This window comes from Entelurus aequoreus, linkage group LG05 (assembly GCF_033978785.1).
Source record: "Entelurus aequoreus isolate RoL-2023_Sb linkage group LG05, RoL_Eaeq_v1.1, whole genome shotgun sequence".
Classification (NCBI taxonomy): domain Eukaryota; kingdom Metazoa; phylum Chordata; class Actinopteri; order Syngnathiformes; family Syngnathidae; genus Entelurus; species Entelurus aequoreus.
Genome location: NC_084735.1, coordinates 60,297,500 through 60,315,210, shown reverse-complemented (window position 1 = coordinate 60,315,210; position 17,711 = coordinate 60,297,500). Strand labels below are relative to the sequence as shown.

The 17,711-nt window shown below is 41.4% G+C and overlaps 1 protein-coding gene across 1 annotated transcript in view; it reads right to left on the bottom strand.

The window, feature by feature from the left end:
* Nucleotides 1-17,711, bottom strand: part of srrm3 (serine/arginine repetitive matrix 3) — a 102,059-nt gene that overhangs the window by 65,384 nt on the left and 18,964 nt on the right. Inside the window, 4 exon segments of the mRNA XM_062048516.1 lie at nucleotides 66-90; nucleotides 93-136; nucleotides 3,526-3,630; nucleotides 12,313-12,408. Of these exon segments, the coding sequence (XP_061904500.1) occupies nucleotides 66-90; nucleotides 93-136; nucleotides 3,526-3,630; nucleotides 12,313-12,408 (270 nt within the window).

Genomic DNA, 17,711 nt, shown 5'->3' with positions numbered 1-17,711 from the left:
CTATTTTACAGGAACAATCAGATTATTTCGCAAACAAGGCTATTTTGTCAGTGGAGAATACTCACCGATTTCTTCTGGATTTCTTCTTTCTTTCTTTGGACAAGTTGATGGGGAACTGTTTGATTTCCTCCCCTGTCTGACATATTCATAAAAAGACAAGAGGAATAGACTGAGTGATGAAGAAAAAAACATCTATAGATATGTAGGGAGAGGGTAATTAAAGTTAAGATGGAGTGTTTTTTTTTTCTTATTGTGTCCACTTAAGGGAAGGGTTGTTTGAAATTGGAGGTCGACCTGAGAGGTTCCACAGTGCAATGTTTTTGCTGTCATTGATCTGATCACAAGGCCATTCACTGAAGATTTTGCAGCAAATAGATGCTTTGACAAGATGTGATCTTGTGTGATGTTTTGTGAAGACAATACTGTATACCAGGGCCGCTAAAAATATCTGTTTCTCAGCTGTGGTCCGAATGGCCGCAACGGTACCGGTACTTAGTTGTAATACACTTTTTCATTACAAGTGGCAGTATTGACGATTTCAAACAAAAAGAAGAGTTCTGGAACTAAAGTAATAAAGAAATTTCTTAACTGCAAAAATTATGACTAACGTAGTAAGGCTGTATTTTAACTTGCATTTAAATTGTATTGACATATTAAAAAAAACAAGATTTTTAGTATTTATTGTTCATTTAAAAAAAAAAAAAAGGTAAATAATTTGTATAGCGCTTTTCTACCTTTTTTTTTAAGGAACTCAAAGCGCTTTGACACTATTTCCACATTCACACACTGATGGCGGGAGCTGCCATGCAAGGCGCTAACCAGAACCCATCAGGAGCAAAGGTGAAGTGTCTTGCTCAAAGACACAACGGACGTGACTCGGATGGTAGAAGGTGGGGATTGAACCAGTAACCCTCAGATTGCTGGCACGGCCACACTCCCAACTTCGCCACGCCGTCAGAATTTATTTAATTTAGCACTACATAATTGTATGTAAATTCATTTTTCATCAGTTTTAATGAGTCCCCTTCTTTTGCTATATGTAATTAGTATTTATTTTTGTAATCAGCCTGACCTAAGCCTTGATAATACTATTTGTGATTAAAACATGGTTTCATATCATCTGACAAAGTTCATCCTGTTAAACTGTAAGTAGATTAGATTTAACTATTAAATATCATAAAAATCAGACATTACCATTTAAGTCGGACATTAGCTTTGGTACGCAAACAAACATATCGCTTGTTGTCAACTAACTTTTCTGGCTCGTCACTCAAATACATTCGTGTGCAACAGTGATTTTGTAGTTCCTACGTGGAAATAGTGTTGCCAGATGTCACAAGAGAAATCCGCAAACAGCTTAAAACTAATAATGGGACTTTGCAACACTGGACGGAGACTCAACAGCAGGAGGCACTGCATGAGTCTGCTACCCAAGGTAAATGCTGTGCAATATTGTTACGTAATTACATTAAAACTACTGTAGTTGTTTGTAGTACAGTAGGGAAGGGATTTATAAGGCACCATTCTTTGGTGGATCTCGTGTGAGAGGAAGGGGGAGGGTTAATCATTTTGCAATGCAGTCTGCTGAAAATGATGGAAAGTGCCACTATATAGCAACTGACACTATGGTCATAGTTGGATTTGCCACAAAACACACTAACATATTCAACACTCTACTGCCATCTGGCGGATAAAGTAAAAAGTGCACCCTCACACACACACTATAAATACACCTCTGCATAACATTGCATCCTTATTAACATTAAAGAAAAAAGAAATTAATGTAGCTCAACTTCCAACAAAGAACAACTGTATTAAGATTGTTTTTAAACTGTAATTAGAAAAGATTTCAAGTGTATCCATCCATCTATCCATTTTCTACTGCTTTATCTATTTGCTCGAAATAAAAAATATGTCCTTATTTAAACTGTAAACATTTTTTGACCGACTTGAACCATTTGATAATGAAAATAAAATAAATACAATGTTGTCTGTCTATCTGTGTTAGCCCTGCGTTGAGGTGGTTAATTGTCCAGGGTGTACCCCGCCTTCCAGCGCTCTAACACCCCAACAACCCTTGAGAGGGACAAGCGGTGGAAAATAGATGGATGGATGGATAGTCAATAAATAATAATAATTTCAAATTGATCAGCAACACTAACTCAATAGCACAATATAAAACAATCTAAACTACAAAAGAAAAATTAGTAAAACAATTTGTGCAGATTTTTTTATTATTACTATTTTATGAAAAAATAAGAAATCAAGATTAATGGTTTACAATGAACACATTTTATTGTGCACGGTTGTTTGAAGCGGGGTTTGAAGCATGATACAGCATTATACAGAAAAGCATGTTCCCGAGGTTAACCCACCCCACTATTTAAGAAAAACTGTGCTATTGTAATGTTTTTAAGCAATCGTTCTTGTCTAAACATTTTTAAAAGGCTTGTTACATGTTAAAATTGTGCTGTTTCGGAAGGGCCAAACACGGATTAAATTGACTTCAATTAATTTCAATGGACAGGGCTGCTTTGATATATAAGTGTTCTGGGTTAGAAGCTCAGTCATGGAAAGCTTTGTGCTTGTAAATTGCTACTGTAATCTTTATATGGTTTCATTAATCACTTGAGCAGTAACACAAGTCAGAACTAGAACCTGTGCAATTCCGGCAGGAATTGTGTGTGAATGTCTCAATCAATGCTGAAGCTGAATTTAAAAGCTAAAGGACTGCAGGACTATTTTGGTGAAAAAAAGTTTGAATGTACAGTAGGAATGGTTTGAAAATTAAAGAGCTCAAAATCAACTGAAATGCTAGTGGAATGTAGAAACGGTTTGACCGTGAAATGGTTTGAATCTTAAATATCGGAAATTGTACTGAAAATAACTATGAATGTGGAAATGATAAATGTATGTTGCAATTGTTGGATTTAGACTCTATGACTCAAAGATGTAAAATTGACAAAAAAAAGATTTGTGCTTTTGGCCCTTCCAGGATTCGATCCCACGATACCGGGATTAAGGTCAGTTGTACAACCCTCTTGGCCAAACAACTCAGACTTCAATGCTGCAATAGTACTACATTTTCAGCTAAATTTGGAGCTAAAGTAACACTGTTTTTGTCAAACACTTTTCTTTATTCAATGAAACATTTACTTGCAAACAAGCTAACATTTGGTGGGGAGTTGAAACCATATAATATATTAGTAGGGAAACCAAAGACATCCCTGTCTTAAACATGACACCATATGTTCAATTATGTAAGTCCTCAAGTAAGACACGATTTGTATTAATGCAGGATTCATGCTGTTAGCCATTACTAGCCGACTTGTTTGGCTATGTGAAGCACCTCATGAAGTATGTCACACAAGCATTATAAACGATCACTAAATTAAAAGTTTTGATACACTATCAAATAATATCGGACGACCGGAGTATGAAGCGGAAAAGGAATAAGAACAATTTATGTGGGAATGCCTTTGGCACAGCATGCATGCATTGTGTGTGTTTGAGCATGTGCTTGACCTGTTATCACTGTGATGATCATCATAGGCATAATCTCCGCCTTCATCGCCAACCAAATCATCATCATCCTCATACTTTTCAGGGTAGTAGTGCAAGTGGTTGACCCTAAAACATGACAACAGAGGGTCAGGAACATGGACTTAAACTAAAAGGAAAGGACTGAAACATTAGGCTGTGAAATCTGCTCTTGTGTTTTGCTTTTGTTCTAGCATGAAAGTATTCAATCTCGCTTTCAAAATTTTTGACTGATTCTGACCTGCAATGCAAAAATAAAAATACAGAGATGTGGAGACACAAAAAGTGGCTTTTAAGCTTTGCTGCTGTGGGTGTTGGTTGTTGTGTGCATCTATGAAGGCTTGCTTATTTTCTTCTGTTTTTCTCCAGTTCTCCTGGCAATGTAAATTTGTGTTTCTATTTATTCGGGTTTGTTTGTAAAGAGTTGTGCTTTTTTCTATGTTGCTACTTTTTTGGGTCTTTTTGCCACACTTTTTGTTGTTGCTTTTGGACTATCTTTTCAAGCATTTTGCTTCAATCTGCTCTTGCATACCTTTTGGACTGGACTAGCTTTGTGCTCATATTTGGTGGTACTTTTTCCACTTCTGCTGTGCCAAATTTAATTAATAAAAACTTTATTTTTGAACCGTACACCATCTGTCTCACATCTTGGGTTCCTGCCACACCCTACCTGACTGTATTGTATTTAATTCATCCTTTTGACTAACATTCTGCTACTTTAAAATACACAGTAATGTCCCAATAAGTATGCCGATTCATGCAAATGCGCTGTTTCACCTAATGAGAAACTCAGCTGTTTCTTCATGATATGAATTGATTTATACTTTCTGACTAAACAAGAACAGCAGTACACTTTTCCAGACATCCTCAAAGCAAACACATTCTTCCCGATGCACTGATCGGCTTGCTTCATGCAACTCAATCTCTCACATGCTTACAAGATGCTGAGCTCAGAGATGGAGTTGCCATGTTTATGTCATGTCATGCAAGAGATTGTCGATGATTTGGTGATTTAGTGAGTTCCCCTAATTTAGCCATCCTCAACCATTTAGTTTGGTTAAAGAGCTGGAACACAGCGAATAGAGACATAGGAATGTTCAGTTTTGTTTTTTTGGTTCTTTTTAATATCAGAATCCGAATCAGTTTTTTTGACCAAGTATGTTTAACACCAGTGTTCGTAATAACGGCATTATATAATAACGACTTTGGTAACGCTGTTATTTTTTACTAGTAACGAGTCCATCCATCCATTTTCTACCGCTTGTCCCTTTTGGGGTCCGGGGGGTGCTGGAGCCTATCTCAGCTGAGTGCCATCCATCCATCCATCTTCTCACGCTTATCCGAGGTCGGGTCGCGGGGGCAGCAGCCCAAGCGGAGAAGCCCAGACTTTCCTCTCCGCAGCCACTTCGTCCAGCTCCTCCCGGGGGATCTCAAGGCGTTCCCAGGCCAGTCGGGAGACATAGTCTTCCCAACGTGTCCTAGGTCTTCCCCGTGGCCTCCTACCGGTCGGACGTGCCCTAAACACCTCCCTAGGTAGGTGTTCGGGTGGCATCCTGACCAGATGCCGAACCACCTCATCTGGCTCCTCTCGATGTGGAGGAGCAGCGGCTTTACTTTGAGCTCCCCCCGGATGCCAGAGCTTCTCACCCTATCTCTAAGGGAGAGCCTAGCTACCCGTCGGAGGAAACTCATTTCGGCCGCTTGTACCCGTGATCTTGTCCTTTCGCTCATAACCCAAATCTCATGACCATAGGCGAGGATGGGAACGTAGATCGACCGGTAAATTGAAAGCTTTGCCTTCTGGCTCAGCCCCTTCTTCACCACAACGGATCGATACAGCGTCCGCATTACTGAAGACCCCGCACCGATCTGCCTGTCGATCTCATGATCCACTCTTCCCTCACTTGTGAACAAGACTCCGAGGTACTTGAACGCCTCTACTTGGGGCAGGGTCTCCTCCCCAACCCAGAGATGGCACTCCACCCTTTTCCGGGCGAGAACCATAGACTCGGACTTGGAGGTGCTGATTCTCATCCCAGTCGCTTCACACTCGGCTGCAAACCGATCCAGTGAGAGCTGAAGATCCTGGCCAGATGAAGCCATCAGGACCACATCATCTGCAAAAAGCAGAGACCTAATCCTGCCGCCACCAAACCGGATCCCCTCAACATCTTGACTGCGCCTAGAAATTCTGTCCATAAGAGTTATGAACAGAATCGGTGACAAAGGGCAGCCTTGGCGGAGTCCAACCCTCACTAGAAACGTGTCCGACTTACTGCCGGCAATGCAGACCAAGCTCTGACACTGATCGTACAGGGAGCGGACCGCCACAATCAGACAGTCCGATACCCCATACTCTCTGAGCACTCCTCACAGGACTTCCCGAGGGACATGGTCGAATGCCTTCTCCAAGTCCACAAAGCACATGTAGACTGGTTGGGCAAACTCCCATGCACCCTCAAGGACCCTGCCGAGAGTATAGAGCTGGTCTACAGTTCCACGACCAGGACGAAAACCACACTGTCCCTCCTGAATCCGAGGTTCGACTATCCTGCGTAGTCTCCTCTCCAGTACACCTGAATAGACCTTACCAATAAGGCTGAGGAGTGTGAGCCCACGATAGTAGGAACACACCCTCCGGTTCCCCTTCTTAAAGAGAGGAACCACCACCCTGGTCTGCCAATCCAGAGGTACCTCCCCCGATGTCCACGCGATGCTGCAGAGTCTTGTCAACCAAGACAGCCCCACAGCATCCAGAGCCTTAAGGAACTCCGGGCGGATCTCATCCACCCCCGGGGCTTTGCCACCGAGGAGCTTTTTAACTACCTCAGCAACCTCAGCCTCAGAAATAGGAGAGCCCACCACAGATTCCCCAGGAACTGCTTCCTCATAGGAAGACGTGTTGGTGGGATTGAGGAGGTCTTCGAAGTATTCCCTCCACCGATCCACAACAGCCGCAGTAGAGGTCAGCAGTACACCATCCTCACCATACACGGTGTTGACAGCGCACTGCTTACCCCCCTGATGCGGCGGATAGTGGTCCAGAATCGCTTCGAAGCCGTCCGGAAGTCGTTTTCCATGGCCTCCCCGAACTCCTCCCATGTCCAAGTTTTTGCCTCCGCGACCGCTGAAGCCGCACACCGCTTGGCCTGTTGGTACCTGTCCGCTTCCTCCGGAGTTGTTTTAGCCAAAAGAACCCGATAGGACTCTTTCTTCAGCTTGACGGCATCCCTCACCGCTGGTGTCCACCAGCGGGCTCTAGGATTACCGCCACAACAGGCACTAATTACCTTGCGGCCACAGCTCCAATCAGCCGTGTCGACAATAGAGGTGCGGAACATGGTCCACTCTGACTCAATGTCCAGCACCTCCCTCGTGACGTGTTCAAAGTTCTTCCGGAGGTGGGAATTGAAACTCTCTCTGACAGGAGACTCTGCCAGACGTTCCCAGCAGACCCTCACAATGCGTTGGGGCCTGCCAGGTCTGTCCGGCACCTCCCCCACCATCGCAGCCAACTCACCACCAAGTGGTGATCGGTAGAAAGCTCCGCCCCTCTCTTCACCCGAGTGTCCAAAACATGAGGCCGCAAATCCGATGACACAACTACAAAGTCAATCATGGAAATGCGGCCTAGCGTGTCCTGATGCCAAGTGCACATATGGACACCCTTATGTTTGAACATTGTGTTTGTTATGGACAATCTGTGACGGGCACAAAAGTCAATAACAAAACACCACTCGGGTTCAGATGCGGGCGGCCATTCTTCCCAATCACGCCTCTCCAGGTTTCACTATCGTTGTCAACATGAGCTTTGAAGTCCCCCAGTAGGACAAGGGAATCACCCAGGGGAGCACTTTCCAGTACTCCCTCGAGTATATCCAAAAAGGGTGGGTACTCTGAACTGCTGTTTGGTGCGTAAGCACAAACAACAGTCAGGACCCGTCCCCCCACCCGAAGGCGGAGGGAAGCTACCCTCTCGTCCACTGGGTTGAACTCCAACGTGCAGGCTTTGAGCCGGGGTGCAACAAGAATTGCTACCCCAGCCCGTTGCCTCTCACTGTGTGCAACGCCAGTGTGGAAGAGAGTCCAGCCCCTCTCGAGAGAACTGGTTCCAGAGCCCTTGCTGTGCGTCGAAGTGAGTCCGATTATATATCCAGCCGGAACTTCTCCACCTCGTGCACTAGCTCAGGCTCCTTCCCCCCAGCAAGGTGACATTTCACGTCCCAAGAGCTAGCTTATGTAGCCGAGGATCGGACCGCGAAGTGCCCTGCCTTCGGCTTCCGCCCAGCTCACAACATACCCGACCTCTATGGCCCCTCCCATGAGTGGTGAGCCCATTGAAGGGGGGACCCACGTTGCCTCTTCGGGCTGTGCCTGGCTGGGCCCCATGGCCACCAGGCGCTCGCCATCGTGCCCCAACTCTGGGCCTGGCTCCAGAGCGGGGCCCCGGTGACCCGCATCCGGGCGAGGGAAATCGGAGTCTTGGTTCTTGCATTCCCATAGAAGTCTTTGAGCTGCTCTTTGTCTGATCCCTCACCTAGGACCTGTTTGTCTTTGGAGACCCTACCAGGGGGCATAAGCCCCCGGACAACATAGCTCCTTCACGCAAACTCGTCTACCACGGTAAGGTGGCAGCTCAGAGAGGAGCTCAGCTGAGTGATCCAATTAATTACTTTTAGGTACGTTACAACGCTGTTAGCAATAGCTTTTTGATGTAACGTTACTTTTGAAGTTGTTTTATGTCAACAACAAGACAGCGTCAGGAGTGCAGCAAGTTGAATGCAATAACTATCTTTTTACAAGTGAAAGCAACAAGCAGCACCACACTAAAATTAATTTGATATCAAATAGTAAGAGGCACCATCACACTGTGACACAGCAGACAACAACATACGCACACATACACAATAATGTTGTGTGTCGCGAGAATAATGAACTTGCTATCCAAACAATACACCATTTGTTGACTAAAACATATCACAGCCATCAAGGCACATTCAATCTTTTTATTAAGCAGAGGTAACACAATTTGGTGAAAACTGTCGGTGCTAACTGCTAAAGCTAACAAACACAGCTCCGTTGAAACCTTTGATGATGTCACATGTCACTAGGCAAAAGTTTCCGCCTTTTAAAGGCACACACGCACACTCTGCTCTCATGTGAAACATCTCTCAACTGCATATGCCAGCCAGATATTTGTAGTATTTTTTATTTTTTTAAGTAACATATTAATTACTTTCCATATTAATTCATTATTTATTTATGATAGAGTAATTCCGTTAGTAATTGAATTATTTTTTTGGTAAAGTAACAAGTAACTATAGTTAATTACTTTTTAAATGTAATTTTCAGAACACTGTTTAACACAAGCTATTTGACAAGCTTAACAGCGAGCTAGAGGAAGACCGGAGCCTGCAGCAGATCCAGGCGGGACTTGCCGCAGGTATACATGACTTGCACGAGCGGTTCTGTTCTCCTACTCACATCCGGCCATCGTTGGACCTCCTTCCATGCAACTTGACTCACGCCCTCCGAGAGACAACGTCGCCAGCGTTTACATGGGCAATCGACCACTAGATTCCCAATGTCCCACTCGTCAAACCAACCGCCCATCTCAAGCACGTCTCCTCTATGGTGCGACCTCACTAGTAGCGGCTAAACTTCCCCCGCCAATATCTCCGGCACCTTCCAGGCAACGGCTTCAGCTTCCAGGTACCCTTTCTGGTGTTCAAAGGAACTCGATATTCTAGCTTTCATTGACTCTTGAGCAGATGACAGTTTTTTTGATGAAGAGTTAGTTCAATCACTTAACCTCCCAGTTTTCACGTTACAGACTCTCAAAGTAGTTAATTCAGTAGATGGTCGCCCTCTGGCTAATGTGTAGTTTCAAACCGAACCACTCACTCTTCAAATGTCAGGTAACCACGTCAAAGAGCTTTGTTTTTTTGTCATTCTGTCTCGTTCTGCTCATGTAGTTGTTGGGCTTACCTGGCTTGTAAGGCACAATCCTGAAGTAGACTGAAACAAACTATTAGCAACTGGAGTGTATTTTGTAATTCTCGCTGCCTCCAATCTGCTAGTCCACAGGTCTTGGCTAAGTCCATTGATTTAGTAAATGTGCCGTCAGCCTCCAGGAGGTATTCAGTTATGATCGCGCACAATCTCTTCCTCCACATTGGCCATATGATTGCTGTATCGACCTCATAACAGATGATAAATTACCATCATTGCGACTCTATAATATTTCTCGGCCTTAGCGTGAGGTCCTCATCACGTCTTCACTTGAATCTGGCGTTTTTTGTCCTTCTGTCACTGCCCATCTTTGCCGAGCTCAGCTGGCCTGGCCCAACACCAGAGCTGAATTATCCTGCACTTCAGAGCGCAATTAACGGTTGGCTAACCGACACCGTCCCCATGCCAGGACAAAGTGTGTGTGGTTATCCTCCCTAGATCTTCCACTCCAAACAGACTCTACACTTACAAAGGTCCTCCTGATTGTCATATAAGTAATATACAACTGTACCTCTGCCTACATGTTCAATATTGAAGTGCAACTTTGTCAATATTTTAAGCTATTTTATTTATTATTTTGATTGTGTATATTTGGAGCTCCATCAACCCCTTCCTAACAGACAAAACCTATTTTTTTGTGTTTGTTTGTGATTAGTAATCAAGAGCCAAATTATGCTAACGGACAGAGTATATTTCATTGCTATCATTTATTTGTTTTATTTAACTTGAAAATGTAAAAGTTTATATTCCAATTACAATGTTAAAATATACAAGAAATATACATTTATTGCATATGAAAGTGTATACTTAAATATTTATTATGCATTATCATTACATTAGTGGTTAATTTATTGTCAAAATAATGTTGACAATACTATTGTTTCTGGTATGGTGGGTTGTAGCTATGGTATCTATTGAAAATACTTCACAATACTTCACTTTTACAGGCTGGAAACACCTTTTATATCTTGTTGGCCATGCAAAAGCTACAGGCTGATATTCCCTGCCCTTTTGGCTAAATTCCAGGCTAATATGTCTGACGGCTAAGGAGAATACCTAAATGTAGTTAAACCGGATGTATGGCATAGCACTTTTATTTTGAAGCCTGAAAAGTGTGCCATTGTTTTGAGAACGAGTGTTTTGAAATGTTTTAATGTCGGATGGACTGTTTGCAATAAAAAAAGTCTTCTTTCGACATCCTGCCGACCGTCTTTCATTTCTGTTATCTTACTAAATCAGTCACACAGTAACAATCTAAATGTTATATTATCACTGCACCTCAATCGTAATCTGAACACGGAAGTGAAGCACTACCCACCTCTGAACGACAAACGCAGCAGGCGTTTGCCGAAGGGATGTCGCTTCTTCTCACTGCGAAAAATAGTCCTTTCTTATTGAGAGAACAACTTGCTTTGGCTTTTAACCTGATATTTCCATAAGGTAGACTTTCCTTTATCCATTTCTGCTCACTTGTGGCTTATCAGTAGCAAGTGAACTTGACAACAGACAAAACCTATTTTTTTGTGTTTGTTTGTGATTAGTAATCAAGAGCCAAATTATGCTAACAGACAGAGTATATTTCATTGCTATCATTTATTTGTTTTATTTAACTTGAAAATGTAAAAGTTTATATTCCAATTACAATGTTAAAATACACAAGAAATATACGTTTATTGCATATGAAAGTGTATACTTAAATATTTATTATGCATTATCATTACATTAGTGGTTAATTTATTGTCAAAATAATGTTGACAATACTATTGTTTCTGGTATGGTGGGTTGTAGCTATGGTATCTATTGAAAATACTTCACAATACTTCACTTTTACAGGCTGGAAACACCTTTTATATCTTGTTGGCCATGCAAAAGCTACAGGCTGATATTCCCTGCCCTTTTGGCTAAATTCCAGGCTAATATGTCTGACGGCTAAGGAGAATACCTAAATGTAGTTAAACCGGATGTATGGCATAGCACTTTTATTTTGAAGCCTGAAAAGTGTGCCATTGTTTTGAGAACGAGTGTTTTGAAATGTTTTAATGTCGGATGGACTGTTTGCAATAAAAAAAGTCTTCTTTCGACATCCTGCCGACCGTCTTTCATTTCTGTTATCTTACTAAATCAGTCACACAGTAACAATCTAAATGTTACATTATCACTGCACCTCAATCGTAATCTGAACACGGAAGTGAAGCACCACCCACCTCTGAACGACAAACGCAGCAGGCGTTTGCCGAAGGGATGTCGCTTCTTCTCACTGCGAAAAATAGTCCTTTCTTATTGAGAGAACAACTTGCTTTGGCTTTTAACCTGATATTTCCATAAGGTAGACTTTCTTTTATCCATTTCTGCTCACTTGTGGCTTATCAGTAGCAAGTGAACTGCAGCCAAGCCCCATGTGTCAAAAGTCAAGTGTCAAAAAGGAAGTGTTCGCGTTAGTCGGCCGTTAAGAAAATCAGTGCCGTTATTGAAAACTATAGTCAACGCATTATTGCGTAAACTCTGACAGCCCTAGGTAAAACATACTTTACTCCCAATGAATTACAATTTTCTCTTCATTAGACTCAGAGTGAATTCATTACTTTGTATCCTGTATCTTTCCAGCCAAAATGAGGAAAAATATTGTTGCACATATAGCACACATTTGTAATGTTCATTTCAAAGTTTTTCTCTTATTTTATTTTTACTTTTTTGTTATTGCTAAAAATCAAGCTAATTGCTTCACCTGGCATGGATGGAACTGAGTAACAACAAACTTACAAAGGTTGTGAGCCCTCTCTGGTGATGACACCTTCTTTGTCCATCAGCATTTGCCTGAACGTGCTTACTTTCTGCCGAATCTCCTCCTCGGTGTACCTGCATGGACAGGAAGACACCGCAATGAGAAAAACATCATGAACTGTTGCTGTGAGGACATGTTACAAGGAGGTTACAAGAAAATCATTAAGCGCGGTGCAAATTCAAACAGAAACAGGAAAGCTTTCATACATTCTTACATAGAAGCCAATGTCAAAACAAATTAGGCGATATGAACTAAAATGTATATAATTTCCAGTTGTAATATGTTATTAAAACTATTATTAATCGACTTGCTAATTTACTCCCAATATCTGGTTACTCTTTTGCTGTAACAAGGTTCTATCTACACCTCTATTAAAATGTATTAACACTTCTTCTGTTGTTTGGATACTTCATTAGTTTTGGCGATAATACACTTTGGGCATGGATGCAATAACAAGTGTTATAAGGTCATACCAGAGCTGATACTATTTTAATCACAGTTATAATCAAAAAGATAAAACACAAGAGGGTAGTACAACAATATCAGTTAATTATTTAAATAATTTCCTACTATTGGCTTCGATATAAATAATTTTGTATTTTTGTATTGTGGGACTTATTTCCTGAGGTCTTATATAATTACAAAAACAACAACATATTTTTTAATGGTTAAAAATATTGATCTAAACACTGTAGTACTGTACATGTATTGATATTACTTGGTACCGTAACTGTTGATATTATCAATCATATATAAAATCTATATCGTCGCCCAAATGTATATATTTGACACTGCCCAACCCAAATCAAGAGCATCTTCTAATCTTGACTATGCTTCACTTAAATTAGAAAAATTATATGACTCTCAAACATGACATGTTTCCTGTGCAGTTTTATTAGGCTGGAAAGTGTAAGCTGATGTCCAGAGAGGGTCCAACTCGCAGACATAGGCATTTGATTGTGTAGATTTTTGCAGTGACAGTCTTGCATTCAATTTATAGTAAGCCATCTACATATTTATTTTCTGTTGTAAATTTGTCAGTGGATGAATACGGAAAAATAAATCCAACCCCCTTAGAATGCTCCACGCAGCCTCTCACAGTAGGAGTGAAAACATCCCTTCAAAGCATATTTTGTAATATTCAATTTTAAATACATGTATTCTGTATTTTCTGCTCTGCCAACAAATTGTCACAAGATAGGCTGGCTGGTCAGCCCATGTCGGAACACTGAGCTGCTCTGCTGGTGGAGTCTCATCACCTGCCCATATTTTAAAGAGGAGAGGAGGACGGTAGTTCTGAGTCAGGCAAAAAATAGGAGCTTTGATTTGTGGATATTTTGATTTGTCAAGCATATAAACTGGATTTGTTCTTCTGTGATTGATGTAGACATGAATCATCAGTACTATGTGGTACTGATTCTGATTCTGATTCTATGGAAAAGGGCTGTTTAAGATGTAAAAGAAGCCTGATTCTATGTCTTCTCAGTTGCTGCTTTCAACATATTATCAGAATATTAACAGTGTGGGCAATTTGATTAGCTAGAAGATCGTCCAAAAAGTCTGACAGCAGCATCGGGTTCTTCTGTCGGCCAATCTCTCAACCCAGCAGCTGTCAGCTCAGCACAACAGAAGCTCTTTATATTCATGAGTGCAATTCAGGGGACACATTACCATTTGATATGTGCTTCCTGATAGTTTACAACAGTCCTTGCAAGCCTTTGGTTATACATGACCTGATTAAAGATGTACATATTTGAGTTAAAGACTCAAAAAGGTTCAGAAAAGGAGAAGAGGGACCACTTTGACATTGTGCGGTTCACCACGTCATTATTAGCATCTGCATCTGTGTTTCTTTACTTCCTGATACAGAGGCTGGGGGATGGCATTGTAAGTCTTTGTGATTGGGATGTCATACTTCAATTGAATCATCATCTGCAGCTCCGGAATGCATCCTGTGTCCCAATCATCTTGAGCGAACACCTCACTCTCTTCCATTAGCATCTGTCTCACTTTCCGCTGTTGTTCTGACGTTAGGTGTGAGAAGTTAACTGGTGGGTCCCAGGTTTGTTCTTTGGGTTGATGTGTATCACACTCTTTCACAGTTGTCACTTCTTCTGCTCAACTTGCTCAATGTTCTTAAGGTCATCTACAGCATATAGCCAACCAAGCACAGTTCTGTTTCGTAGTCTGATGTTGTCGTCTGTATTGTTTTCAACGACTACAGTTACTACAGATTTGTCATCTGGTAGCTTGATTATTTGTTGCTTTACCTGGAGGGCAGCTGGCCATGGCGCAATTTCATGCGATTCCAAAAGTGCATTTTCTGTCATGAGTATGTTCTTATTCAGTTTTCCACAGGCTATTGTCAGCATCTCGTGCTTTGGTATGATGACATCTTGTCTCCCGACTCGAGCCACTTGACTGTTTGAACTGCCTGTTTTCTTTTTCAGGACTGAATACACAGCTTTGGCCTTTCTGTGACCAACGTCCAATGCTGATTGAAGACTGTGTATGAATTTGCTAGCTAATTTGTGGGTAGAGCTGTTCATTGGTGCTAACTCTTCAATAACATTAAAGCCTATTATTGGATTGGCAAGTGGCTGGCTGCTTACTAGCAAAGGGATTGTTCATTCGCTTCCTGGGTCGTCAGGCAGGCTAAATTTGACCCCTAGCCAACCTTCATATGGGATCTTTGTGCCATTTGTGGCAGAGAGGTCAAGGCTACCTTCATCTAACAGTTCATGCACTGGTCGAATTTCGGCATCACGAAAATGTGTTCTTTTCCATTCCATATCAACTATGGAATGTCCCATAGCACTGTTGTGGGTACATCGCCAAGTTCGCACTGAATGAGGCTTCTTCGTCCCACTAGTTTTGCCGTTCTCTCCTCGCTCGCTGTAATTGGGCATTAGATATTTTTCCTTTTCGACAGCCAACAGCCCAATGTTCACTGCTTCCACACTTGCAACAATGCGTGCATTTACCCTCTGGATTTGATTTTTGGCATTCACGACATTTGAATTGTGTCTGTTTCGCACTATTTGAGTCATCTTGCTTTGGTTTAGCCCCAATGTTCCCTTCTTTTGGTTTCATTAGACTAAGAGAGGCAACATGTGTAGTAAGGTTTTGCAAGGCTTCGCAGATTACCTTATTTCTAGCTTCAAGTTTGTCTATTATTGGATTTGGCTTTGACATGTGACTTTTGTCTTTCTTTGGAGCATGCGCCTGCACATCATCACCACCTTCATCTTCCTGAACCATTGCCACTTTAATGCTTTTGGGCCTAGTCACAGCTGAGAGTTTGTTTCGCCTTTCTAACTCCACACTGTAGGCCACACTCATCTTGTCAAGCAGTACTTCATCTGACACAAATGGGTCCTGTAGGTAAGGTTTTATGTCTGAGCGTATAGCATCATCACTTAAGCCAGTCAGCAATGTTTGAAGGAATTGTGTCTGTACAAGTTCTGGGTTATACTTTAGGCCAATCTTTGCTGTCTCAGATGTAAGAAGGACTTTCTGTCTAAGATCCATGGCACGGATGAGAAACTGAGTAGGGGTTTCTTTAGGCTCTTGGACCATTCGTGTCAGCATATGAAATAGCTCTGTGGCATCTTTCTCAACAAAATGCGTCCTTAAAATGTGTCTTAATGAGTTTAGTGTTAATTCTGGTCTGCTTTCCATGTAACTTCGTATTTTGACATCAGGCGCAATTGATTGAATCACTACCTCCACAATTTCACCTTCATCATAACCTTTTTTCAATCCACGTTGAATGTGTCTTTCGAGACTGGTGTAATTTAATTTGACCTTTTGCCTTGCATCACCTATTTGTCCAATGATCCTAAATTATTTTCGATACATTGGGTGCAAATTAAAATTGAGATCGGTTATTGACATGCTTTTTTTCTGCGTATGGTACACTACTAGGTGAAGTTGTTGGCACTGTTTGACTTGTAGTACCATCGGCTGCCAGTAGAGGGCGCTCCAAAACCACATTTGACTGCTCAGGAGGCTCCGCTGTTAAGTTGCTGCTGTCAGCCTTTTTCTGGATGTTATCGATTAAATCATTTGTAGCCAAAAGTATTGACAAGCCTCCATCTTCTAAACTTGTAATCTCCTCACTTTCCAAGTATTTCAGAATCATTCTCCTTAGTAAACGACATTACAATTGCACTTCTTCCGCAAGTCCTAATTTCAACGCTTCACTTATTAATTTGAGATGACGTACTGATAACGTGACAAGTTTCTTTTCGATTTCGTTCAGTAGTGATTCCCACTCAAGGCATTTACTCACAAATCACTGATCTTGATTGGTAGACTTTCCCCTTTTCTTTCGGTGGGGGAACGTTGTTCGCTGATCATTAACGAGCTTGACTTCGGTAGTTCACTGCACTGCACTGTTTTCATCAAAACTTCTTTCCACAGGGATAACTTCGCCTGACCGGGCGTAAACACCAACATTATGTTGCACCCTTAAAATGACCAAACGTCGTCTCTTCGGTGCAATATTTATTCAAGAAGCCCACGATTAATATTACAGGCATTTTTTGATATTCCTCTTTTTCCCGCTCACTCTTTCACTTCCTGTTTCGTTCTCGAGCATGCGCATTACACACATAACCTAGGAAATGACGCAGCTCCCCTTCCCAATACTCATAACTAATCATACATGGAGATGAATATGAAAAAAGAAAAACATTGCATAATGCATGTAAAAAAAACAGAATAAGTATTATTCTATTTATGCATTATAATACAACTTTAGATTTTACATCCAACTCTAGTTTCAGGGTGCTACAATATCAAAACAATTTGATCATGTTCAGGTTAATTGGCTTTTAAAAATAGCATTTTTCAAATGTGAATACTGTTTAAAGCAATTTCATTATATCCTCCATGTAACGAAGGGATAGTAGTTATTTTAGAGATAGGACACGATGGACAGATTCCGGCCAGATAATCCTTTAATCATCTTTATTGCTGAAAGGTAGATGTGAATGTGTGTTTTTGTGTGTGTGCGTGTGTGTTTGTGTGTGGTCTAAAAAAATAAAGAAGAGGAAAAATTACAATCCAATTATATACTCATTAATATGCAGCAATATACATGCATGTGCATACATAATATAATATAAAGGTGTGCCTAATAACAACATATATACTGCACTTAACTATGCATGAACTTCAACAAGTTTCTAAGCTTCAAAGCCATAAATGGCGATTATGTGGTCTCTGTCGCCATCTAGAAGTCAAATAACACCATCGCAGTTGCAATGACGTTAAATAAACTATGCGTGAATGGAAACGCCGTCAACGAGACTAATTATCTCTCAATTGACCCAAAAACATCTGAACTTAGCATACGATGCACCAAACATGT